General features: G+C 35.0%; 1 protein-coding gene across 50 annotated transcripts in view; it reads right to left on the reverse strand.

Moving 5' to 3' along the window:
• Nucleotides 1-21,290, reverse strand: part of rbfox1 (RNA binding fox-1 homolog 1) — a 445,956-nt gene that overhangs the window by 57,572 nt on the left and 367,094 nt on the right. For 36 of the 50 annotated variants that reach the window (XM_073939678.1, XM_073939683.1, XM_073939725.1 and 33 more), the window contains 4 exons: nt 6,757-6,900; nt 4,028-4,081; nt 3,053-3,145; nt 265-325 (listed from right to left, as the gene is read on the reverse strand). In XM_073939678.1, coding sequence (XP_073795779.1) covers nt 265-325; nt 3,053-3,145; nt 4,028-4,081; nt 6,757-6,900 — 352 coding nt within the window. The remainder of the gene's footprint in view (nt 1-264; nt 326-3,052; nt 3,146-4,027; nt 4,082-6,756; nt 6,901-21,290) is intronic. The other 14 variants (XM_073939806.1, XM_073939875.1, XM_073939903.1 and 11 more) reach the window with 1 other exon arrangement.

A 21,290-nucleotide genomic window follows, 5' to 3' on the forward strand; every position in this document is an offset into this window, starting at 1 on the left:
ATGACTTCAATATTAATATTCTATCCAAATCTAAACAATAGCATCTGGAAGCAGCCTTGATGATGCAAGCTGAGACTACATATCTGATGCAGTGTCAGACACAATGAACTCAATGAAGGTAGAGATGTCACTGTGAGGGGTGGGGTTATGTGAGCACATTAAAAAGCATTGGATGCAGCTCAGATTGCACTGCACCAGGTCTGCACCCAGTCCCTCAATCTATACTCTTATGCATTCGACAACATCAAGGGAGCTTGTTCTTACCATTTGCATATGGGTTGACTGTCTTTTTATTCGTCATTACCCGTGCTGTTGCATTGTTAACCTGAGCACAAACAGAGCCATGTGAGCAAGACACATACTGAAGCTAAAGCTGTAAATATTGAAAATATTGTGGTAACAAATCTGACATGCATTACGGTGAAGAATTTCAAAATGATTACACATCATAACAAACAGTTACTTAAAGAAAAGTGGTAAGACACATAAAGCAAAGAAAACATACGCAAAAGTCTCATCATAAAAAGACTCATCTGCATGCGTCATCAAAATGAATCAAGTTGAAGAAGTACATGAAGAAATAAGAAATTACAGAAACACACAAAATGCACTCAACAAACGAAAGGCATCGAATATGAGACAGCATGCAGTGGAGAGGGATCGACTGGGTTAAAAGAACGACAAGAGAATGGAAGAATGGAAAGAACGAAAGAAAACAACGCTTGGCATAGCGCAACATACACTAAACTTTCAGATTTGAGGTACAGTCAGTCGGAAAAACAAAGCAACATTTAGCATTCAACACTCCAAAAGCCTTGTGCTTCATCGCAAGAATAAGAACCAGAAAGGAAAGGAAAATAAGATAATAACAAAAGAAAAAATCATTCAAGCCGAAAGGACAGCTAAGAAAGAATATAAAAAAGAGGGTGCATTATTTAACATAATCATGGAGTTCAGAGTCTGAGTAGGATGCGCATGATTCAGTTCAATCCAATCAGAGCCTCTCAGGAAGCTAAATGTTCACTCAAGTAACACGCGTACCAAGAGAAAATAGCATCAAGAAACTCAACATCAAGTCAAAAAACAGTCACGAGGTATCAGCGCGGAGTTCGTGAAATGGCAGATGGCTCTCTCCACTTACCATTCGCCGCCATCGCCCGCGTGTGTATCTATTGTTACCACGCTTACTGAGTTTGGTCAGGGGCCTACCAGCTACCGTTGGAAAAAAGGGGGGAAATGAGAAGGCAAAATAGGCAACATCTTACTGAAAGACGGCACCAAGTCACATCCGAAAATAACTCTTAAAAAGGAAAACAAATATAGCTACAAAATACTGTACAAAAAGAAAGTAAAGCAGAACTGTTAAAGGGTTAGTGAACCCCAAATAAGAATATTCGGTCATCATTTAATATCCCTCATGTCGTTTCAAAACCACAAGACATTTGTTTGTCCTCGAAACACATCAAATATGAGAGATTTCTGCTCCTTCAGTGAAAGTCTGTATACTCAAAACACTTCAGAAGGCTTGTAAAGCAATTTTTGCAGTTTTATCCAATAGTAAGACATATCTTTAAAGGGTTAGTTCACTCAAAAATTAATATTACAATATTAATACACACTCTTTTGTTGTTCCAAACTCCTGAGATCTTGGGAACACTGAGAGCTCCCTCATCCTCCAAAGACTACAACAGTCCAGAGAAATCCCCCCAAATAATCCCCCAAATAGAAATGCCTTCAGTGGATTAATTAAAATATTATCAAGCTAATGCGTTTGTGTGGACAAAGAACTGTATTCAACAAAAACTTTATTCAACTGTAATTTTTTCTTCCCAGTGTCAGTATAGGGGGCTCATTCTTAAGAGTATATGAATAAAGAATGAACTTGTTTTTGTGTTTTACACACACACACACAATATTCCAATTAAACCACTAAAGACACATGGACTGTTTTAATGATGATGTTTTCTGGTACTTTTCTATATTTTGAATAATTCAGCACCATTGCTGTCTAAAGAGGATGAGGGAGCTCTCAGATTTCATCCAGAATACTTTAATTTGTGCTCTAAAGATGAACGACCAGTGTCTTGAGGGTTTGAAATGACATGAGGATGAGAAATTATTGATTAATCAGATTTATTTTAAGCTATTATTCACCTCTAAACATTGAACAGTGAGTAATATTATAAATTTGATCAGGGATGCTTGGTTGAGGCGTGAGGACCAATAAACATGCTAAAACAACCAAGTGATGCCAGGTTGAACTTCTTTGTGTTTTTCAACAGAAATCTTTCAAATGTGATTAAAAAGAACTTCATTTGTGTTTCAAAGCTGAACAAAAGTCTTATGAGATTTAATCCACATGCAAGGCTGAATAAATAATGGCAGAATCTTCATCGTGGGATGAACTAACCCTTTAAATGAGAGTCGTCTGTAAAGATGCCCACTTGTCATTGCTATTTCACCTTCAGTGACTGTTCTAGACTGTAAAGCAAGTGTAAATTTGAGCTGTAGATTTAAAGGCTTGTGTTTGTCTCTAACAGCAGCGTCTTCAGGCCAATTAAGCGCTGCCAGCTTCGGGCCGCTTTAAGCGCAGATCCCTCGTCAACTTTGCAATAAGACCTCTGGCTATCATCACACAAATGCTGTTTGCACTCTGCCTGATGACTTACTGCACCCGTTTGCTTATTAAGCCAAAATATGCTTAAAAACACAACAAAAAAGAAAGGAAATAAACACAAGTGAATGCCAACGAAAGCAAACCAATTAGAGAACGGCGAGCACCGTATTATATCTGCTTTGAGGTCTAAGAATAACTGAAACATATTAGGGATACAATGGGGAGGGAGGGAGGGACTGAGAGAGGAGCACAAACAGGAAAAAAGACGAGTGATGCTTCTAAAATAGTGAGATGAGAGTGAGGCACACACTGACACACAAAACAGAATCAAGAATAACAGCAAAGGGCGACGACAATAAAACCAAAGTAATCAAATGAATCAAACAAAACCAACAAACAAAAACAATTGAGAAGGGAAATATTTGTTACATGCACCTCTATTTTACGACCTTCTACCACCGTGCCGTGTAATTTCTCTCTGGCCCTGTCCGCATCGGCACTACTTTCGAAAGTTACGAAACCAAAACCCTGCATGCAGGTGGGAGAGGGGAGGGGGGAGAACAACATGCACATTATTAATTCAGTCATACACCCAAGAAATCCACTGTGGCTCTACCTCTGCCATTCTCACACTCAAAAACAGCTGCTGCTGCTGCTGCATTTACCCCTCTCTCTCTTTCTCCTCCTCTTTTCTCCTGCACCTTGCAAAGCATCGAGATTAACCATAATTTACGGGTTCTTTTAGAACCTCTGAGGAGAAATCAAACGAAACAGAACGTAAAGTCACTTGGAACAAAAAGAGAGAGAGAGAGAGAGAGAAAAAAAACAAACAAACAAAACAACAAACAAAACAAAATGGAATCTACTTGTGAAAAAAAGCGGAATAAAAACAAATTTAACACTACATAAGTCATAACGAAATAATAATAATAATAATAATAATAAAAAACAACAACTCATAAGATAAATGATAACGTATTGCGAACTACAGAACTTGTTAACATGCATCATTATCTCCCCCAGCTGGAACAGAAGAACATAATTCACATTTCAATAAAGAAAATTGTTTGTGCACAGGAATGATGCTAAGTGTCATAACACTGAATAACGCTGTCAATTACAGAGCTCAGCGGAGAATGTTCTTCATTTGACACCGTAGCTGAACAAAGACAAGTGCCAAACACATTTCCACACACTCCATTGAACAGGGCACTAATAACTTTAGCACAGCAGCTGATATGAGATTGCATTACATACGTTAACATGACTACAACAAGCATTATTCTGTACAGTGCAGGTACTGGCTTCTGTCTCGTTTTTAAGGTAAACAGGATACACGTTTAACTCGCTGCACTGTTCTGATTGGTCAGCAATTGAAGGCATGCAAAAGATAAAAGTCACAAAACGTACCTTTGATCCTCGTTCATTAAATATGATTTCAACATCTAAGATTTTACCAAATTGCTGGAAAGAGAACAGAAGACAGATTAGATATGTTGTTATATTGCAATTCATATCACTTCAATTTAGAGACAGTTACTTACAGGTTTTTAAATATTTGTTTATTGGGTTATTTTAAATCTGTATCTTAAAAAACCACAAATCTTTGGTCTAAAATTATACTTGAATATGTCAGTAATATTTAGGTACATTTAGATTTTTTGACTTAAGCATTGTATAATTTAGTACACACATGACCATTCAAAGGTGTTAAAAGATTAAACCTTTTCTTTCTCATTTCTCATTTATTTGTACAAATGACTGATTCTGAGACATTTTATTTAGGGATGTCCAGATCTGATCACGTAATTAGAAATCAGGCTCGATCATGCAGTTTTAGACTCGATCAGAATCAGAAGTACAATAACTTCCAGATCAGGACTTGAATATATATGCATGTCTATAAATTTAGTTATGTCGAGATCTGATGACGTGATCAGAAATCGGGCATTATCACGCAGTTTCAGACTCGATCGGAATCAATCAGAATGTGTTTATATTATCTCTCTTTTTTTTTTTACACATATGCAGTGACACAGAGTTAGACCTCTTTCTGGACTTTACACAGAAACAACAATGCATGTGGTATGACATCAAGTTTTTGCAGAGACGCTATTGGTTAAATGCTGAGAAAGTAGAACACGGAAGCAGCTTGAAGTGGAAAGCATGAGTATGTCTGCGTGGTCTGGATGTATTAGAAAGTTGATGACAACAACATTGCCAAAGCAAACTTTGAAATATGTAAACTTGGTATTGCCTGCCGGGTATTTTAAGCAGATGTGCTATTTGTTTTTATAATAGATTTTTTTATTTATGTATTGTTGTACTAAAGTCCAAAAGTGAAAAATTGATTATTGATTTATTACTTGATTGTTCAAGCTACCTCATAGAAGTGCTTAGCTTGTTAATAGAGTTAACAAAGTTTTGAGTCAGAGTTGATGAATGTTAAACTAAGGTGAATTGAACAAAAAACAAGAAACATCCTGGATGAGGTTTCATCACTCTTTATTCTTTATCCTTTTTATATGCATTATAGGTATAGGTAGGTTTTATATGCATTTTATAAGTATCGGATCGGGTTTCGGTATCAATAGATACTCAAAATCAAATGACTCAGACTCGACTCAAGGGCAAAAAACACATATCGGGACATCCCTAAATTTTATTACAATTTTAAATGACTGTTTTGTAGTGGTAATGTAAAGCATAATTTTCCGTATCATTAATCCAGTATCACATAAACCTGAGCATAATGATTTGTTGATTTTGTACCATTATCAATTATGAAAATAAAAAAGCTTTCTGTTTTCAGGATTCTTTGATAAAAATAGTGTTCAGTGAAATAGCATTTATTTAAAATCAAATTGTATTGTAATAATGGGAAGGTGCTTACTGTCCCTTTGAATCATTTTAATGCATCTTTGTAAAATATTTTACAGCTTTTTTTTTTACTCAAATGTCTTTGGCCACCACTAAATTTGTTGTTTCAGAAATTGTACAATGACAATGAATATAATATTAATAGAATTTTAAGATTTAAAGTGAAGAAACAGCTGATAAAACACTGACAGGTCTCCACAGGGTCCAGGCTTAAACATTATAAAGCTAGTATGAGATTAAAAGTAATGGACAAAGTAATAAAAAAGTAAAATTAAATTAAATAATGTCTATATCTAAGTTTTAAACTTGGGAAAGTGCTGAGAGAAGCCTGGAATTCTTCAAATCAGTCTCCACACAATAGTTTAAGAGTATCCTTGAACTGAATTCTGACTTTTGACAGAACCCAACCCCAAAAACAAATCAGATTTAATTTATTAATTTATATTTTGTGTATACAAATTTATAACATACATATGGATGGTCATATTTTCTAAAACATCAAGCTGGCGGTGGACTACGATTTTTGTACAATGTGCATTATAAATTCAGCAATGCATCTTGCTCCAATGCTCCAGTGAAGAAATGTATTTAAAATAAAAAGGTATTGTAATAATGTAAAGGTATATACTGTCCCTTTGGATAATTTTAATGCATCTTTGTAAAATATTTTACAGTTTTTTTTATTGAAAGCAACCATTAGTTTTGTTGTTTCAGAAATAGTACAATGACAATGAATATAATATTAATCCAATTTTGAGATTTGGATATTAAATATTATAAAACCAGTATGGGGTTAAAAGTAATGGACAAAATAATAATATATGGTAAAATACAATACAATAAAGTCTGACAAAAATTTTAAACTTGGGAAAGTGCTGAGAGAAGCATGTAATTCTTCAAATCAGTCTCCACACAATAGTTTTCTGACTTTTGCCTATAATCTACATGTATTGTGTGCATACATATTTAAAACATACAAATGGATGGTCATATTTTCTAAAACATCAAGCTGGTGGTGGCCTAAGAGTTTTGTACATTATAAATTCAGTAATGCTCTCTTGATCCAGTGAAGCAACCCTGCTCCTTCTCTCATGGAACTACTAACAGAAAATGCAGAGGCTGTTCTTGACCCAGATCACAGATCATACCCAAACTTCAAATATCATCTGCCAAGCAGTGGGACAGAGCATTGGCACATGCCTCAGAGCTGAACTATAAACCTGTGCTGGCAAAGTAAAAGAAGAAGAAAAGACACTTACGCCAAACATTTGCCTGAGGTCTGGATCTCTGAACCTGAAGGGGATGTTGGAGACGTGGAGCCTCTTGGGCTGCGTTTTGATTTCTGTGATTTCGGATGACTGTGTTTGCTGTTGGCTGTCTGTCTGTGCTGAATCGTCTGTCTGCTGTGAGTTAAAACAGAGGGAAAGAATATCAGTTAGTTAGACTGGCAAATTTTGGGGCAGCAATCCGATTGTCACAGCTTCTGGGTCCAAACGCTCTATCAGATGCCAAAAGCGAACAACAAACAGTACTTACACTCACTGTATGCTGTAATACTTTTGAAAACCATTATTGTAATGTTTATATCCATGCCTAAACTCAGATAGTCAAACAATGATTCATCTTTTATTAAAAAAGATTCACTTTAAAGGGAAAATTCACCCAAAAGTGTAAAATTTTGTTAGGATTTACTCATCCTTTACAAACATTTATGAATTTCTTTATTCTGTTAAATACAACAGATGATATTTTAAAGAAAGTAGTACAACTGTAACCATTGACTTGGTATTTATTTAGATTTATCTACAATGAAAGTCAAATTAGCTTTCTTTCAAACATCTTTAGTGTTCAACAAAAGAAAGATAACTATTAAGGTTTGGAACCACTTGAGGATGAGCAAACACTGAGTACTATGCCTTTAATGTGTGATAGAACTAAACAGAGATAATAAATGTCTATTTAGATCCAATGTTCTCAATCTAAAGCAGAGTAGAGGCTTGGACCTGGAAACATCCAACATCACACCACAAGTGGATTGCATGCAAACCAGCTTTCGCTGAACACAAGTGTAGACCGTGCCACTGATCTGTTTTTTGACAGTGTCTGTCGCAGTCAGAATGTATAATATAGCGTGCCTGAACCTCCAGGCACTCCTGGGAAGCCAGGACCAAAGCTTTGTTTTAACAATATAGCTGGTGAAAACTTTTACCACCTGTTTCAGCCTCCCTTTCTCAGACAGATAGGAAAAACATATGTAGAGCACACACACGCAACTGTGCATTTGAGGCGCAGTTTGTAATGTGCCGTGTGTGCAGCGGTTGGGGCCGTGGGTGAAATATGACATGGCTGCTTCACTATATCTTGCTTTCTCTCGCTCTCTCAGGCCACGCATGACTGCTGGCTGCTCCTGCGACTATGTGCCTCTCAGTCTGGACGGCTGCCTAGCCCCGAGTGTGTGCGTGTGTGTTTCTGTCTGACTGTATTTGTATGATTTAGCTAGAGAGAGGATTGCAGCAGGAGAATTTGCTTTCTATTTTTCTCCTGTGTGTACATTTGTGTGTCAGTGGGCGATGCCCAGATGGCATTTTTGTGCCCTTAAAGGAACAGGAAAAAATAAATATGGGATTTAATTGTGCCGTCGCCACACATACACAGTGTTACAATCAATCCAGACTTTCTTTTCCTCCCATTTTTGGATTATGAAGCTTTTAATAAAGCAATATATATTTAGACTATTATTATTGCTCTTGCTGTGTGATGACGTGTGTGTATATATATATATATATATATATATATATATATATATATATATATATATATATATTAATGAAGGAATTGCAATGCTTTCATTATTTCTTCTTCATTTTCAAGCAGCAGGGTATTTACAGCTTCTGCTTACTTCTGTCTGTTTGGGCCCCCAGGCGGCATAGTTGCAGACTGTGGTTATACCTATACACACATTCTTGATCCTTGATCTGGCAGTAATGGTCCTTTTAAAGTGTCTCCCACTGTCTCTACATATACTTTTTATTTATAATTTATTTTAACAATTTATTCCAGTGATTTTAATGATGCATTTTAATAAAAAAAAATTATATTATTATTAATGATAATATTTATTAAAGCAACAATGCCCGGAGTAATAATTTCATCTGAAACTACATACATTAAGTAATAAATAGATATATAATAAATAAGAATTTAGCAATTTACATTTTTTTTTTACATTTAATAAATGCCACCTGAGGCGACGCAGTGGGTAGCACGTTCGCCTCACAGCAAGAAGGTCGCTGGTTCGATCCACGGCTCAGTTGGTCAGGAGTTTGCATGTTCTGCCTGCGTTCGCGTGGGTTTCCTCCGGGTACTCCGGTTTCCCCCTCAGTCCAAAGACATGCGGTACAGGTGAATTGGGTAGGCTAAATTGTCCGTAGTGTATGAGTGTGTGTGTGTATGTCTGGATGTTTCCCAGAAATGGGTTGCGGCTGGAAGTAAAAACTTGCTGAATAAGTTGGCAGTTCATTCCGCTGTGGCGACCCCAGATTAATAAAGGGACTAAGCTGACAAGAAAATGAATGAATGAATGAAATGCCACCTGGATGAACAGAATAGTTTTCTTTAAAAAAATAAATAAAAACTGACCCCAAACTGATTTCTTATTGAATTATATAATATAAATATATATATATATATATATATATATATATATATATATATATATATATATATATATATATATATATATATATATATATATAATCAAAATCAGATCACAAAAACAATGAGTCAAACTCCAATTCAATAAGAAATCCATTTGTAAACAAAAAGATCCATTAAAAGAATAAAATTAATGATAATTAATTTTGCTTTTGTAAATGTTTTTCTGCATTTTCACTTTTCTTAAGCATGACTTAAAGTGTGCTGCTCTTTGGACTGAGGCAATAGTGGCACTCGCTTGAATGTAATTCACCCATCATGTGTGTTAACATGAGCATGTGCACATATATGTCAATTTATGTGCATTTATTTTCCGTGAGAAAGCCTGAAGCCTGCAGTTATGCCCAGAGATATTTTTTAAACTTTCTGCTCGCTGCAGCTGTCCTGTCATGCTTCAAGCACTCTGGAAATCATATTGTCTGGAACAAAAGAATGACTGAGTCCCAGTGTAACAACTGACTCTCTGACATTACAGATGCTCAGGACTGTTAAAGCAAGCTTCACTGGAATTACTGGCAAGCGAATGAACCGCGTGTCTGTGTGTGCGTGTGGCATTGTTATTTAAATCAGGCGGTGCTCAGGGCAACTCAGACAAAAAAAAAAAAAAAAAAAAAACAGCAAGAGAAAATGAACTCAAATGAAGAATAAAGAACGGTTTGCTGGCACTGTAAATATGAATATCATGTCATCGTAATGTTTGCACAGAAGATATACCCACTCATATGATAAAGAGGGGGCAATACATGAGAGAGTGCTTGAAAACCACAAGTCTTTCAACACATGAAAGGCTGCACAAGTGCAAAGAAGGAAAAAAAAACATTCTGTCTTGTGTTATTACAAGTCATAAACAAAAGAACACCCACTCCTCAAGGCAGAGAACAAAGAAAAGCGGAAGATAAAACGCTAAAGCAGTGTAGTAAACCATCCAATGTAAAACTGACAAGATGTGCGCCGTCTTTATTGCTTTAACAAAATTGCACTTTTCCTTTTGCGGGAGGTTCGGTTTAACAACGTCGGCCCTCTTGCAGAAGAGACAACTGGGGTGTTATAATTGGAAATATGCTCCTCTCGTTTACTGCTCTTTCAATAAAAGTGTAGGAAGGAATGCAGCGGGTCTTTAGGTTGGCGGCCATATGTGCCGTTTTAAAGATCTCATTTCATGCTCCGTGCATATGGCTGCCTTAATGGCTCAATTAATTGATTCCCAAATCAATTAATCGATTCACCCCTGTCTAGTTTCCTTGGGGAGCCGCAGGCCACCGTGACTGATCTCAGGGCGATGGAATGAGACGGGGGAAAAGGAATAAATCTATAGGACTAAAATATGGCCCGGCGGCAAAAGCTCCACTGCATTTTGAATCACATTCACAGAATCTAGCATCAAACCTGCCTTGAAATCCTGCTTTCGTAATTCAATCTAGAGAGGCACCAATCGACCAGCCAGGAATCGGAATTGACTGTTTTTTTTTTTTTGCCCCAAATGCACATCTGTTTTGTTGTTGGCCTATCTCTGTTTTGGACGCACACAAACTGCATTGCAATGTTTTATAGAACCAAGTGTGAAAACAAAGTGTTAACAGAGGCCACATGGGTACGCCCGTCTATGGTTGTTGACTACTGGCAGAAAGATGAATCAGTGCCTGTTACAGACAGAGCAATTCCCTCCTCCTGCTACATCAAACTAGGGCTGGGCGATAATGAAAAAAAAGATCATGATATGATGTTTTATATCATTCTGTAATGATAATTATTTAATATTTTTCAACAATCCATTTTTAACCACTTTATTTTAATTTACCAACATTACAACAAGGTAAATAGTTTTAATAGCCAAAAAAAAAAATAAAATAAATTAAACAAAAATATCTGATCCCTTTATTATAAAATAAACATACAGTAAATGTTAAAGAGACTCCTAAACTTGATAAATAAAATATTACAAAGTATGTGCAATAGTAAAGCGCAAATGCTGAATAATCAAAGCAAATTTTACGGTGTGAATAATAATGATACAGTAAACCTCAAACTATGTAAACAAAATAAATTATGATAATCAAATCTGGAACTAATCATGATTATTCAAATACATACTACAACTATTGTGAAGTTGCTTGACTACATTACCACTATGTTAAAAAAAATTTTCAGATGGGGAGCTAGTGACTGGGATGCACAAGAAAAGAAACCAAAAAGCAAATCTCCAATCTCCTCACTGCTACTACACGGCACTCATTTTCATGTGTGTTGTTTTTCTGACCTGAAGTGACAAGCACGAGTGCATGAATTTCTTCCCCTGCTGTCTTTCTGTAACTAGGTGACCATCAACTGTTTTCTCAGAGAATGACAAACGGACAAATCATTGCTGCAGCTCCGATGCAAGTTTATGGAGAAAAGTAAAAAGCACTGCAGTGTTTAGGTGCACTGTGTTTGTCTGAGGTATTTAGTTTGCCGTTAATACTGACATGTGTATATTCCATACAAAGTGTGAAGCTGATTGGTTAGTTCTACGTACATGAATCTTGGTGCGCTCGCGGCATTCTGAAAAGTTTAAGTTTTCAACGAGGTGTGCCTGGAAAAGGCTTGTGCGTCAAGTGTGCGCCGCTTGCACAACATATGCGCGTTGCTCCCATATGTGCATCGTCCATGTTGCATGCATCCATTGGAAATGACAAACGTGCACTAAGCTGCCACATTTTATTAAAACTATAGGCCTCATACCGAAACTTTATAGCAAACTTTTTTTATTGATATTGACAATGGTGTTCAGTCAATAAATACCAATACTGATTTTTTTTCACCCAACCCTACATCAAACACTGAAATCTATTACAAAGTTTAGAAGGTATTTTCTTAGACATTTTGCACTATATTGCACAGCCTTCTGGATTAAATGCTTCTGATTGGTCAGTTGCGACATTCCAAGGCACATTATTCCGAGATAACAACCGTAAAATCTAATAACACAGGTTAATCTGGGTATACTGACAGTAAACATCAACATTTTTATGTTATTCTGCGATAACAACTGCCTGAATGAACTTGGTCCGTTACATAACAACTCTTAAAACAAAAAACAAAACAAAAAACAGGCTCATCTGGGTAGGTCAAATCATCTTAACCATTAGTAAATATATTCATACATATATGCTTACATATCTGTCATATACACTCACCGGCCACTTTATCAGGAACACCTTACTTGTATCGGGTTGGACCCCTCAGTCTGGCCATTCTCCTCTGACCTCTGGCATCAATGAGGCATTTGCGCTCATAGAACTGCTGCTCACTGGATATTTTCTATTTTTTGCCTTTGAGATGGTTGTGTGTGAAAATCCCAGTAGATCAGCAGTTTCTGAAATACTCAGACCAGCCCTTCTGGCACCAACAACCATGCCATGTTCAAAGTCACTTAAATCACATTTTTTCCTCATTTTAATGCTCGGTTTGAACTACAGCAGATCCCCTTGACCATGTCTACATGCCTAAATGCATTGAGTTGCTGCCATGTATCTGTCACAAAGTTGTTCTTGACACTTGGCACCATCTTTGGTAGTGGTAGTGTAAGCTGCATTCAGCCATTTTTCTTTTCGCAAACTTTACATTTGATTAATGATTTAGTAAGTGATTACAGCTTGGATTAAAGTTTTGTGTCTAAATCTCAGCGCAGCTGCTATTTTTCCAGCACAAACAAAGAAATAGCTGTTAATCCAGCTGTTTTTTAAAAATATGTATTTTCATTCAGCCTGTCTGCTGTTCGCACTTGAATTGTACAGGTATGATTTTATGTAGCATTGTTTCAAACCTTAGATCAAATCATTATGTTTTTACATTACATTTTTAAATTATTCAATCTAAAGTAATCTAAAGTATCTAAAGTAATAATAACACTAACAAAAAAAGACCCAACAAAAATCAAAAGTCAGTGTCAAAATTGTCTAATTGCTTAGGAAAAAAAAATAAGAAATTGAAACTGGCAATGAAAAGATAAATCTACATTGGTGCATTACTAATTCAAAGAATACAATACTTCCAATTGTGACAAACCCCCAAATCCTCTGTGGCCAATTCTAAGGCAGCCGAAGGTTGTGTTGCAGCCAGTAGGGAGGAAAGGTGAGGGAAAGATGGAGCGATAAGGACAGGGATGTGAGGGAGGACGCTGGATCAGCCTGGGAGACCTACTCAATTACTGATTGGGGACTCGCAGAGTTGTGAGTGTTTACCATTCATTGATCTCACACTGAGTGCTAAACGGCAAACAGTGACAGGGCTGCCGGTGTGTGCTCTGAACACACACACACACAAGAAAACACACAGCCGCTGGAGTGTAAGAGCCCACACGGACACACATACGGCAGCGCTGGATGGAAAAAGATAACCTAACACAGCACAGTGAGGACTTGGAGCGTGAAGTGCCAGTAAAATATTTTCCTTTCTGAGTTATTTTTTATTTATTTATTTTTTGTCTGTGCAGGAGAATGTGGAATAATTGCATCAGCCGTCACTGATCCAAGAGGGAGATTTTGTTTAATTATGTGTTTGAGAGGAGCATGCAGAAAGTTGCATGAGCCTGCTAAATATACATTTCAGTATGTATATTTATGAATTTATTGGACTTTGCATATAAAACGGATAAATTCTTGAGCAGCAAAATAATTGATAAGCATAATTATTAGAGTAATATCTTAAGGGTCATGTGATGAGACTGACAATCTGTTTTCAAAATGCCTGTTTAAAATGTGGCTTTACTTTCAGGAATAGTTTACTAAGATACACTATCCATGCATATGTTGCATAGAAAATTTACTTAAATGTTCAAGTGCTAAAGTAATAATTTAACTTTAAATTGTTTTAGATTATTTGAAAATAAAACAAGAAATTGAATGCCACTATGACAAATATACAGTATTGTGTTTTAAATCAACTGTAAATAATAAAATGTTCATTATTTTATTCATTTTCTTTTCAGCTTAGTCCCTTTATTAACCACACAGCGGAATGAACCTCCAACTTGACCAGCATATGTTTTATGTCAAGGATGCCCTTTCAGCTATATACATCATAAAATGTAATCAGTAAAATTGACTGTAATAGGATTCTGAGTATATTAAAAGGTAAATAAAATAATTACATACAATCTGATTACATGATACTGATTGCAAATTATATGCAATCATCAGTTATCCGTATCGAGGTCAGCAGTGTCGCATTGTTATAAAATATATTTCTTTCTGAATTGTGATGAAAAAAAAAGATCATTCCAAACATTGTTCAGAAGTGCAATGTGCTTTAAATGAAATGTCCCAATGCTCAAATGCTTTAAAGTGACAAAAAAAAAAAAAAAACCTGAAGCATGCAGATGAAAACAATCAAGTTATACATTTTATAGGTGAAATGGATATAGGAATATTCAGAATGGCAAAGATCCAGCCAATCATCACCTCAGACAGATCAAAGGTTATACAGTCAGAAGATATTTGAGAGAAACTCAGCTGTCAATAAGAAGCCACCACAAAGCTTCATATATGAAACCTGAACCGTGTATACAGAATCATTTCAAATTTGCTCATGAGTACAATGACTCTGTCAAAAAGAAATGTGGTCTGATTAGAGTAAAATTGTTCTTTTCGGATCTAGTCGTCATCGAGAGTATAACAGAGAATATGCCCATGAACCAAATTCAGGTTTTTAGACTGTGAAGCATGGTGGCGCATCATGGTATCATGGTATGAGGATGCTTTAAGAGATTTCATGCTAATATGCCTATAAGGAAATTCCCCTGAAAAGATGTTTTAGAAAGACAGTGACCGCAAACACACAAGTAAGCAAGCTACAACATGGTTTCGGTAAAAAGGAATGAGGTAATGAAGTGGCCAGCTTAATACCCTGACTGCAACCTAAATAAAAACCTCTGGTATGACATTAAAATGTAGTTCTGAAGCAAAATCTGAATTTCAGAGAAACTGTAAGATGTAGTTTGTTCTTTCCTGAATGAAAGACCTGTTTCTGGGTGCCAGAAGTCTCAATGTAACACAGATGCGCAGGATTGGATTAAATTAGGCTGTCCAGTCATGTGTTCAGTCCTTTACTTCCACTGTATCTGTTCAACTGAGTGAACGGAACCAATCCTGTGATGTCATACACATTGATATTCCAAGATGGTGGTGTCCTTGCACTATAAGCTATAGTTAAACATGGCCTTTTCTTTAAAATGGTTACAATAATGGAGTTTGTTTAATATATTTTTATTAAAGTGGAAAACAAAATGATGTAAATTTGACTGACTGCTTCAGTTCCACTTTAAAAATAATGTCTGAGCAACTAATTATTGGTTCACTAGTGTAAACTTAAGTGTAAAAAATATGTTAAGTTTGTAAGTATTTCAGTTTAAATATTGATACAGATTGTTTTTACACATTAAAATGAATTTAATTTGGTTTATAATTCATAAATTCATAAAATGTATTACTTAATTTGTGCTTGAATGTGTCCAGTATATTTAAAATATGGAAATAATAAAAAAATCCATTTTATTGTTCTTTCAGGGCCCTGCTAATGTTTGAATACAAATGTATGTACCTGCTAATTTAATTCTATGTTCTTTGCTTTGAAATGTAAATGACTAGACATATGGTCAGTGATCCAGTTCAGCTTGCTAAAAGAAGTGGCACATTTTCTGTTTCTTTCTCTAAACAATTCAAATAAATGTTAAATAACAGTATTGCTAATTATTTATGTTAACTAAAATAGTTAACACGTCTTCACAAATGGAGCCTTATTTTAAAATGTATTCAAAATCTATATATAGTTATGTTCCTTGCTTTGAAATGTAAATTATATATACATATGGCCAGTGATCTAGTTAACCTAGCTAAAAGTAGAGGAGTATTTTTCATTCCCTTCTTTAAACAATTCTGGGAAGTGTGCCAGGTAAAAATACAGCCTGCATGTGTGTGTGTGTGTGTGCGTGTATAGCATGCATACGGCTGACAGTTTACATAGCGTGCCATCTGTGCCACATTCTTCTCACAGGCAGAGGACTCCAACATGGAGGCAAAAACAATAACAAACAGAAAAAAAGGCTTCCAGTTAATCTTTTTTTTTTTGTATATTGAAAGATTTATTAACAGTCGTTCATTATAACAGAAGCATATTTCTTCTGTTAGATTTACGTGAGGAGAAAAATAAAAAGCAAGCACTTGTGGAAAATTGAACACACAGCATTGTGTTGCATGCTTTACGAAGACGCACAAACCACTGCAAAATAGCTCAGAGGTACAATACTGAGGCTTTCCTGTACTCGGTGAATCACGGAGACAAAAAATAAATAAATAAATAGTATCAGACATCAGAGATGATGTCGTTTGTGCTATTTTCAGCATAGCAACATTACTAGGATAAAACACAGTTGCTGTCTAAGTCAAACTACACCATCATCTGTGAGTCTACAAGCAGAGCCCGAAAATAAAACACTCTGCCGATGGCTGGTGAATTTTGAGACCAGAAAGTCAGTATGGTGTGCATATTTCGAATTAATAACAGTCTTAAGTAAAAAGGAAAACATGTCTTAGTGCAGTGATAATAAACAAAAACAATACTAACAACTACAATAAAAGTAATATAGTAATGACAGTGGACGTAATAGTAGTAGGGCTGCTCGATTATATAAAACAAAATCCTAATCATGTTTATTTTAGTCAATATTGTAATCAAGATTATTTAAAACAATTATAAGAGAGCCATAAGAGGTATTGTTGAATGTAAAATTACTTGATCTCTAAAATGCAGGTGTAAGTGCAACCTTATTTAAAGAAGAAGAAAAAAATAGAGTTGTCTGAGGAATTAAGTGATTGTAAGAGTGGCTGTGTGCTTGGTGATGCTATAATAAATCATTACATGTATTCTGAGGATTTTATTTTCCTCAAGTAGTGCTGGTTTTCAGCAGCTGCCAAATATCTGTGCAAATTATGGGCAGAGATATGATGTGCAATATAATTCAAAAAAGAGTGTTTACATGACACATAGAGATATGATTTTTCCAGATTTTTAATTGTCAGGGCAAATTGAAATGTTAGTAAAACTGTTTAATTTTTAGGGTATGCCAATACTGAAGATGTGAGGGATGATAATGATATGTACAGGGAACTTTAAAAGTTATATGCTTAAGCAAATATGCTGGTGAGAAAGTTTTATTTGTGTTTGGAGCAGGTTAAGGTAAAGTTTTTTAGAACTTATTGCAGTTCTTTATAGACAGCTCCTCTGTGGTATCATTTTAAAAAGGAGCTTCAAAAGCTGCAGGTTGCATACAATGATTGTACGAGGATTCTTCTTAACCCTTTGATGCACAAGCTATAAATAAATATAGAAAAAGTAAGCTTAGACGGGTCACTTTAGACCCATGTAGTGCATTAAAAGGATTAAAAAACATTGATGGTGTAGTGCAAAGGAATTATTCTGTAAGGTAAGAGTTCCACCATTTTTGCTTTGATGAGAAGTTTGATCTATAAGTTTATCTGTTTATTGGAGAATTCTCAAAATAGCATTTTAATGCTGTTGATAAGCTCTAGACTTACTAAGGTGCGTTATCAGTCACCTTTGATGAAATATTAGCATAATTGCAGTCAATCAAGTAAATTGTGTGGTTTGTATCATTTTGTCTGTCTTTTGTACTTTTGGACCTAGCATCTGGAATAAAGAGAATATATATACACTGTATGTTGCACCTATACATTTTAGAGATCAAGTAATTTCACGTTATCAATTCAATAGAAAGAATGAAAAAAGCAAAAGAAACAAAAAATAGCTTAATACATTAGATTCAAAACAAAAAAAAATATGAAGAATTGTAAGAATCAAGCCTAATTAGTTTCCTACTAAAGCTATAAAACTCCTTCAGTCATGAGCAGTGTGTGATTTTGTCCTTGTGCTTTTTTGTTTGATTCATAATGATGATAAGCACATTCAGCAGCAGGAATATACCCGGTCTTACACACTTTTGATATACGGCTAAACATGCATTTTCATTCTCAACTCTTTATTGTTCATTTCTTACATAACAACGAGGGTTCATCTGAGTACTCACTGCATTTTGACACACATTTGCATGAATTGAATTGACCATTTCAGTACATTCTCAGAAATGAAGTTACAAAATCTGTCACGGTGGCGATTCCTTTTCAAAAGGTACATTTTTGTTTCTAACAGGTCCTTAAAAAGTACATAATACCTAAATTATAATACCAAAATGATAATACCAAAATGTATTACCTAAAAAGTACAAATGTGTACCTCACAGTAACTTAAAGTTACAAAAGTACAAAAATGTCCACCAGTATGGTAAAAATGTGTACTTTTGACAAGGTACCACCCCAGTGACAGCCGTTGTCCTTTATTTTTGAGAGTGTACATATGTCGCTTGAGCTAAAAGATGTCATATACTTGTTAATGGGGCTGCGCGATATTGGAAAAATCTAACATTGCAATAACTTGTTAGTCTGTGATATATATTGCAATACGAGAACAATTAAATGACTTAAATATCTCTATTTGGAAAGATCTTATCCTTTTAGATTGATTGAAATGACTCTGTAGACATGTACATATGCATAAAATCTTTTGAACAAATTAAAGGCATGAATAAATACATTAAAGAAAAAAAAACACAATTTGAATAAACAGTGCTTTAGCGTTTTCTGAGTCTAACAGCATTCAGGAACAGTAACTTAAAAAAAAATAATGATACAAAAAAACTAGTGGTGCAATTCTTTATGCCAAATGCTTATAAAATCCATACAGCCACATGCCATACCATCCACATCGCATACCAATAATTAATATTGATGCAGACTTAGCAGTGCATATCCTGCAATGAATGGTGACTATGGTGAATGTTCACATTGCGATATGGATGCTGAAATGATATATTGTGCAGCCCTGTAGTAATTTTCAATACCTTTAGGTGAGATCTCTATGCGATTTTTGGGTTAGGGTTTAGGGTTAGATACAACTTAAACCTTCTTGTGTGGTATGGGTCACACTTTATTTTGAGTCTGTTTGTTGAATTTAAGTTACATTGCATCTACATGATAACTAATTGTTATCGGATTATAAGTAGACTGTTAAATGGGGTTAGGGTTAGTGTAAGTTGACATGTACTTGCAAAGTTTCTTATAGTCAGTTAAACGTCTGTTGAAGGAGCAGTATCAACATTAAGCAGACACTACTACTCATATTGACCTTCAAAATAAAGTGTTACCATGGTATGTTCTCACTAAGGCTGAAACCCTTTTAAGATGTTGATTCCCCTATTTATATGATATAAGTTGAATAATTCACTCTGGTCCATTGAATTATGGCAAAATGGTGATGATTTAAATAACAGACTGGTCAATTGTTCTGTTTATACTACAATTAGAATGTTCATCAGCCAATCAAAACCAAGCATTATAAAGCATTATAAGTGCCTCAAATTATATATAGTTTGATTGTGAATAGTGACAATAGAACAGCAAGCATTGACCTGAAATATACACAGTTTAGTGAAAAATGCCTTTTTATTTAGATGGCTTACTCTTGTTTCTAGTCCAAATATCTAAAAAACGCATTTTTAGCCAAATAATATAATAAATAATGTTTTAAAAATAATCTGCCAATGAGGTAAACTAAATAAACTCCCTTTTCCCTTTGACATATATGATTTTTTGCTTACCCCATTAGCAAATTATTTTGTTTGTTTTGAGAAAAAACTCAATTAATTTTGGCATAATATTTCATACATCAAGACAATATTTTTTGCTTGTCCACAAAATACTTCTTGATTTAAGAACGTTTAGATATTTAGACTAGAAACATGACAGAAAATCTACTTAAGAAAAGCATTTTGTTCAGTGTATTATTTTAAAATAAGAACAAATAAAACGTTCATCTTTTCGACACCATCTAATAGTGGAGGAGAGTCACATGACTAAAAGCAGCGCCTCCTCGTCGCTGTGATTGGCTGATTACAGTCAATGAGATAATACCTGGCTATCATGTTCACAAAGCGGCCTGAATGGGTCAAAGAGGCAGCAATGGATGGGCTAATTACACAGTAAACAACTCACCCACTTTCAGTATTGTCTGAAACTAGGAGAATGATCTGTGAGTGGGCCGCTTTTAACAACCACTCAGGTCGGTCAAATTGAAGGTCCACCTCTGCGTCTGTGACCATCATTACACCCGGGCTGTTTACTGAGAATCTGATAACTAATGTCCCGAAAAGAAGGTGACAATTAATAACACCAGTCATAACAAATCTGTGAGAAGGAGAAACTGTTCAAATGCTACTGTATTGTTGTAATTAGTGTTTTTGAAGTTTTTTGTTTAAATGTGTCTTGAATAAAACAAGTTTTGCTATTACACTAAGCATTAAGTCATATTTATTAATTGATTAGATAACTATTCATTGTTAATTCCTAACAAATGTTCATTTTTGCTACTGAAAAATGTTAAATACGTATTAGTCTATAAATATATCAATATATAATAATAATAATTATTATCATTAGTCTAATAATATATTCATCTATACATTTATTAATATATAATAATAATTATATAATTAATATTATTATTATTATTACTATTATTATTATTATATTGTTAATCATAATTATAAAAAAATAATTTTTATTAGTCTTATAATATATAAATAAGTATTAGTCTATTTACGCTATAAATAAACGGTGTTACTGTCAATTGTCAATTGAATTACTGTTTCTCCCGTTAAACTGCCATAACCATTACTGATAATAAAATACATGCAAGTATGATTGAAAACACTGAACACTGAAGCCATAGCACCTCTCTTTCACTGGGGTGTGTGTGTGTGGCTGCATCCAAAATTGCTTACTTCCATACTATATAGTATGTTAAAAACAGTTTGCAAGTCGAGTAATATGTCCGAATTCACAGAATTCGAAAAACAGTTTGCGAGAAGTACCCGAATTACTTATGCGTATCTGATGCACGCCATAATGCATCGCCAGAAAATTCATGAATGAGAGTAAAGCGACGCAACTGACGTGGTCGCGTGATCATGACA

This window comes from Danio rerio, chromosome 3 (genome assembly GCF_049306965.1).
Source record: "Danio rerio strain Tuebingen ecotype United States chromosome 3, GRCz12tu, whole genome shotgun sequence".
NCBI lineage: Eukaryota > Metazoa > Chordata > Actinopteri > Cypriniformes > Danionidae > Danio > Danio rerio.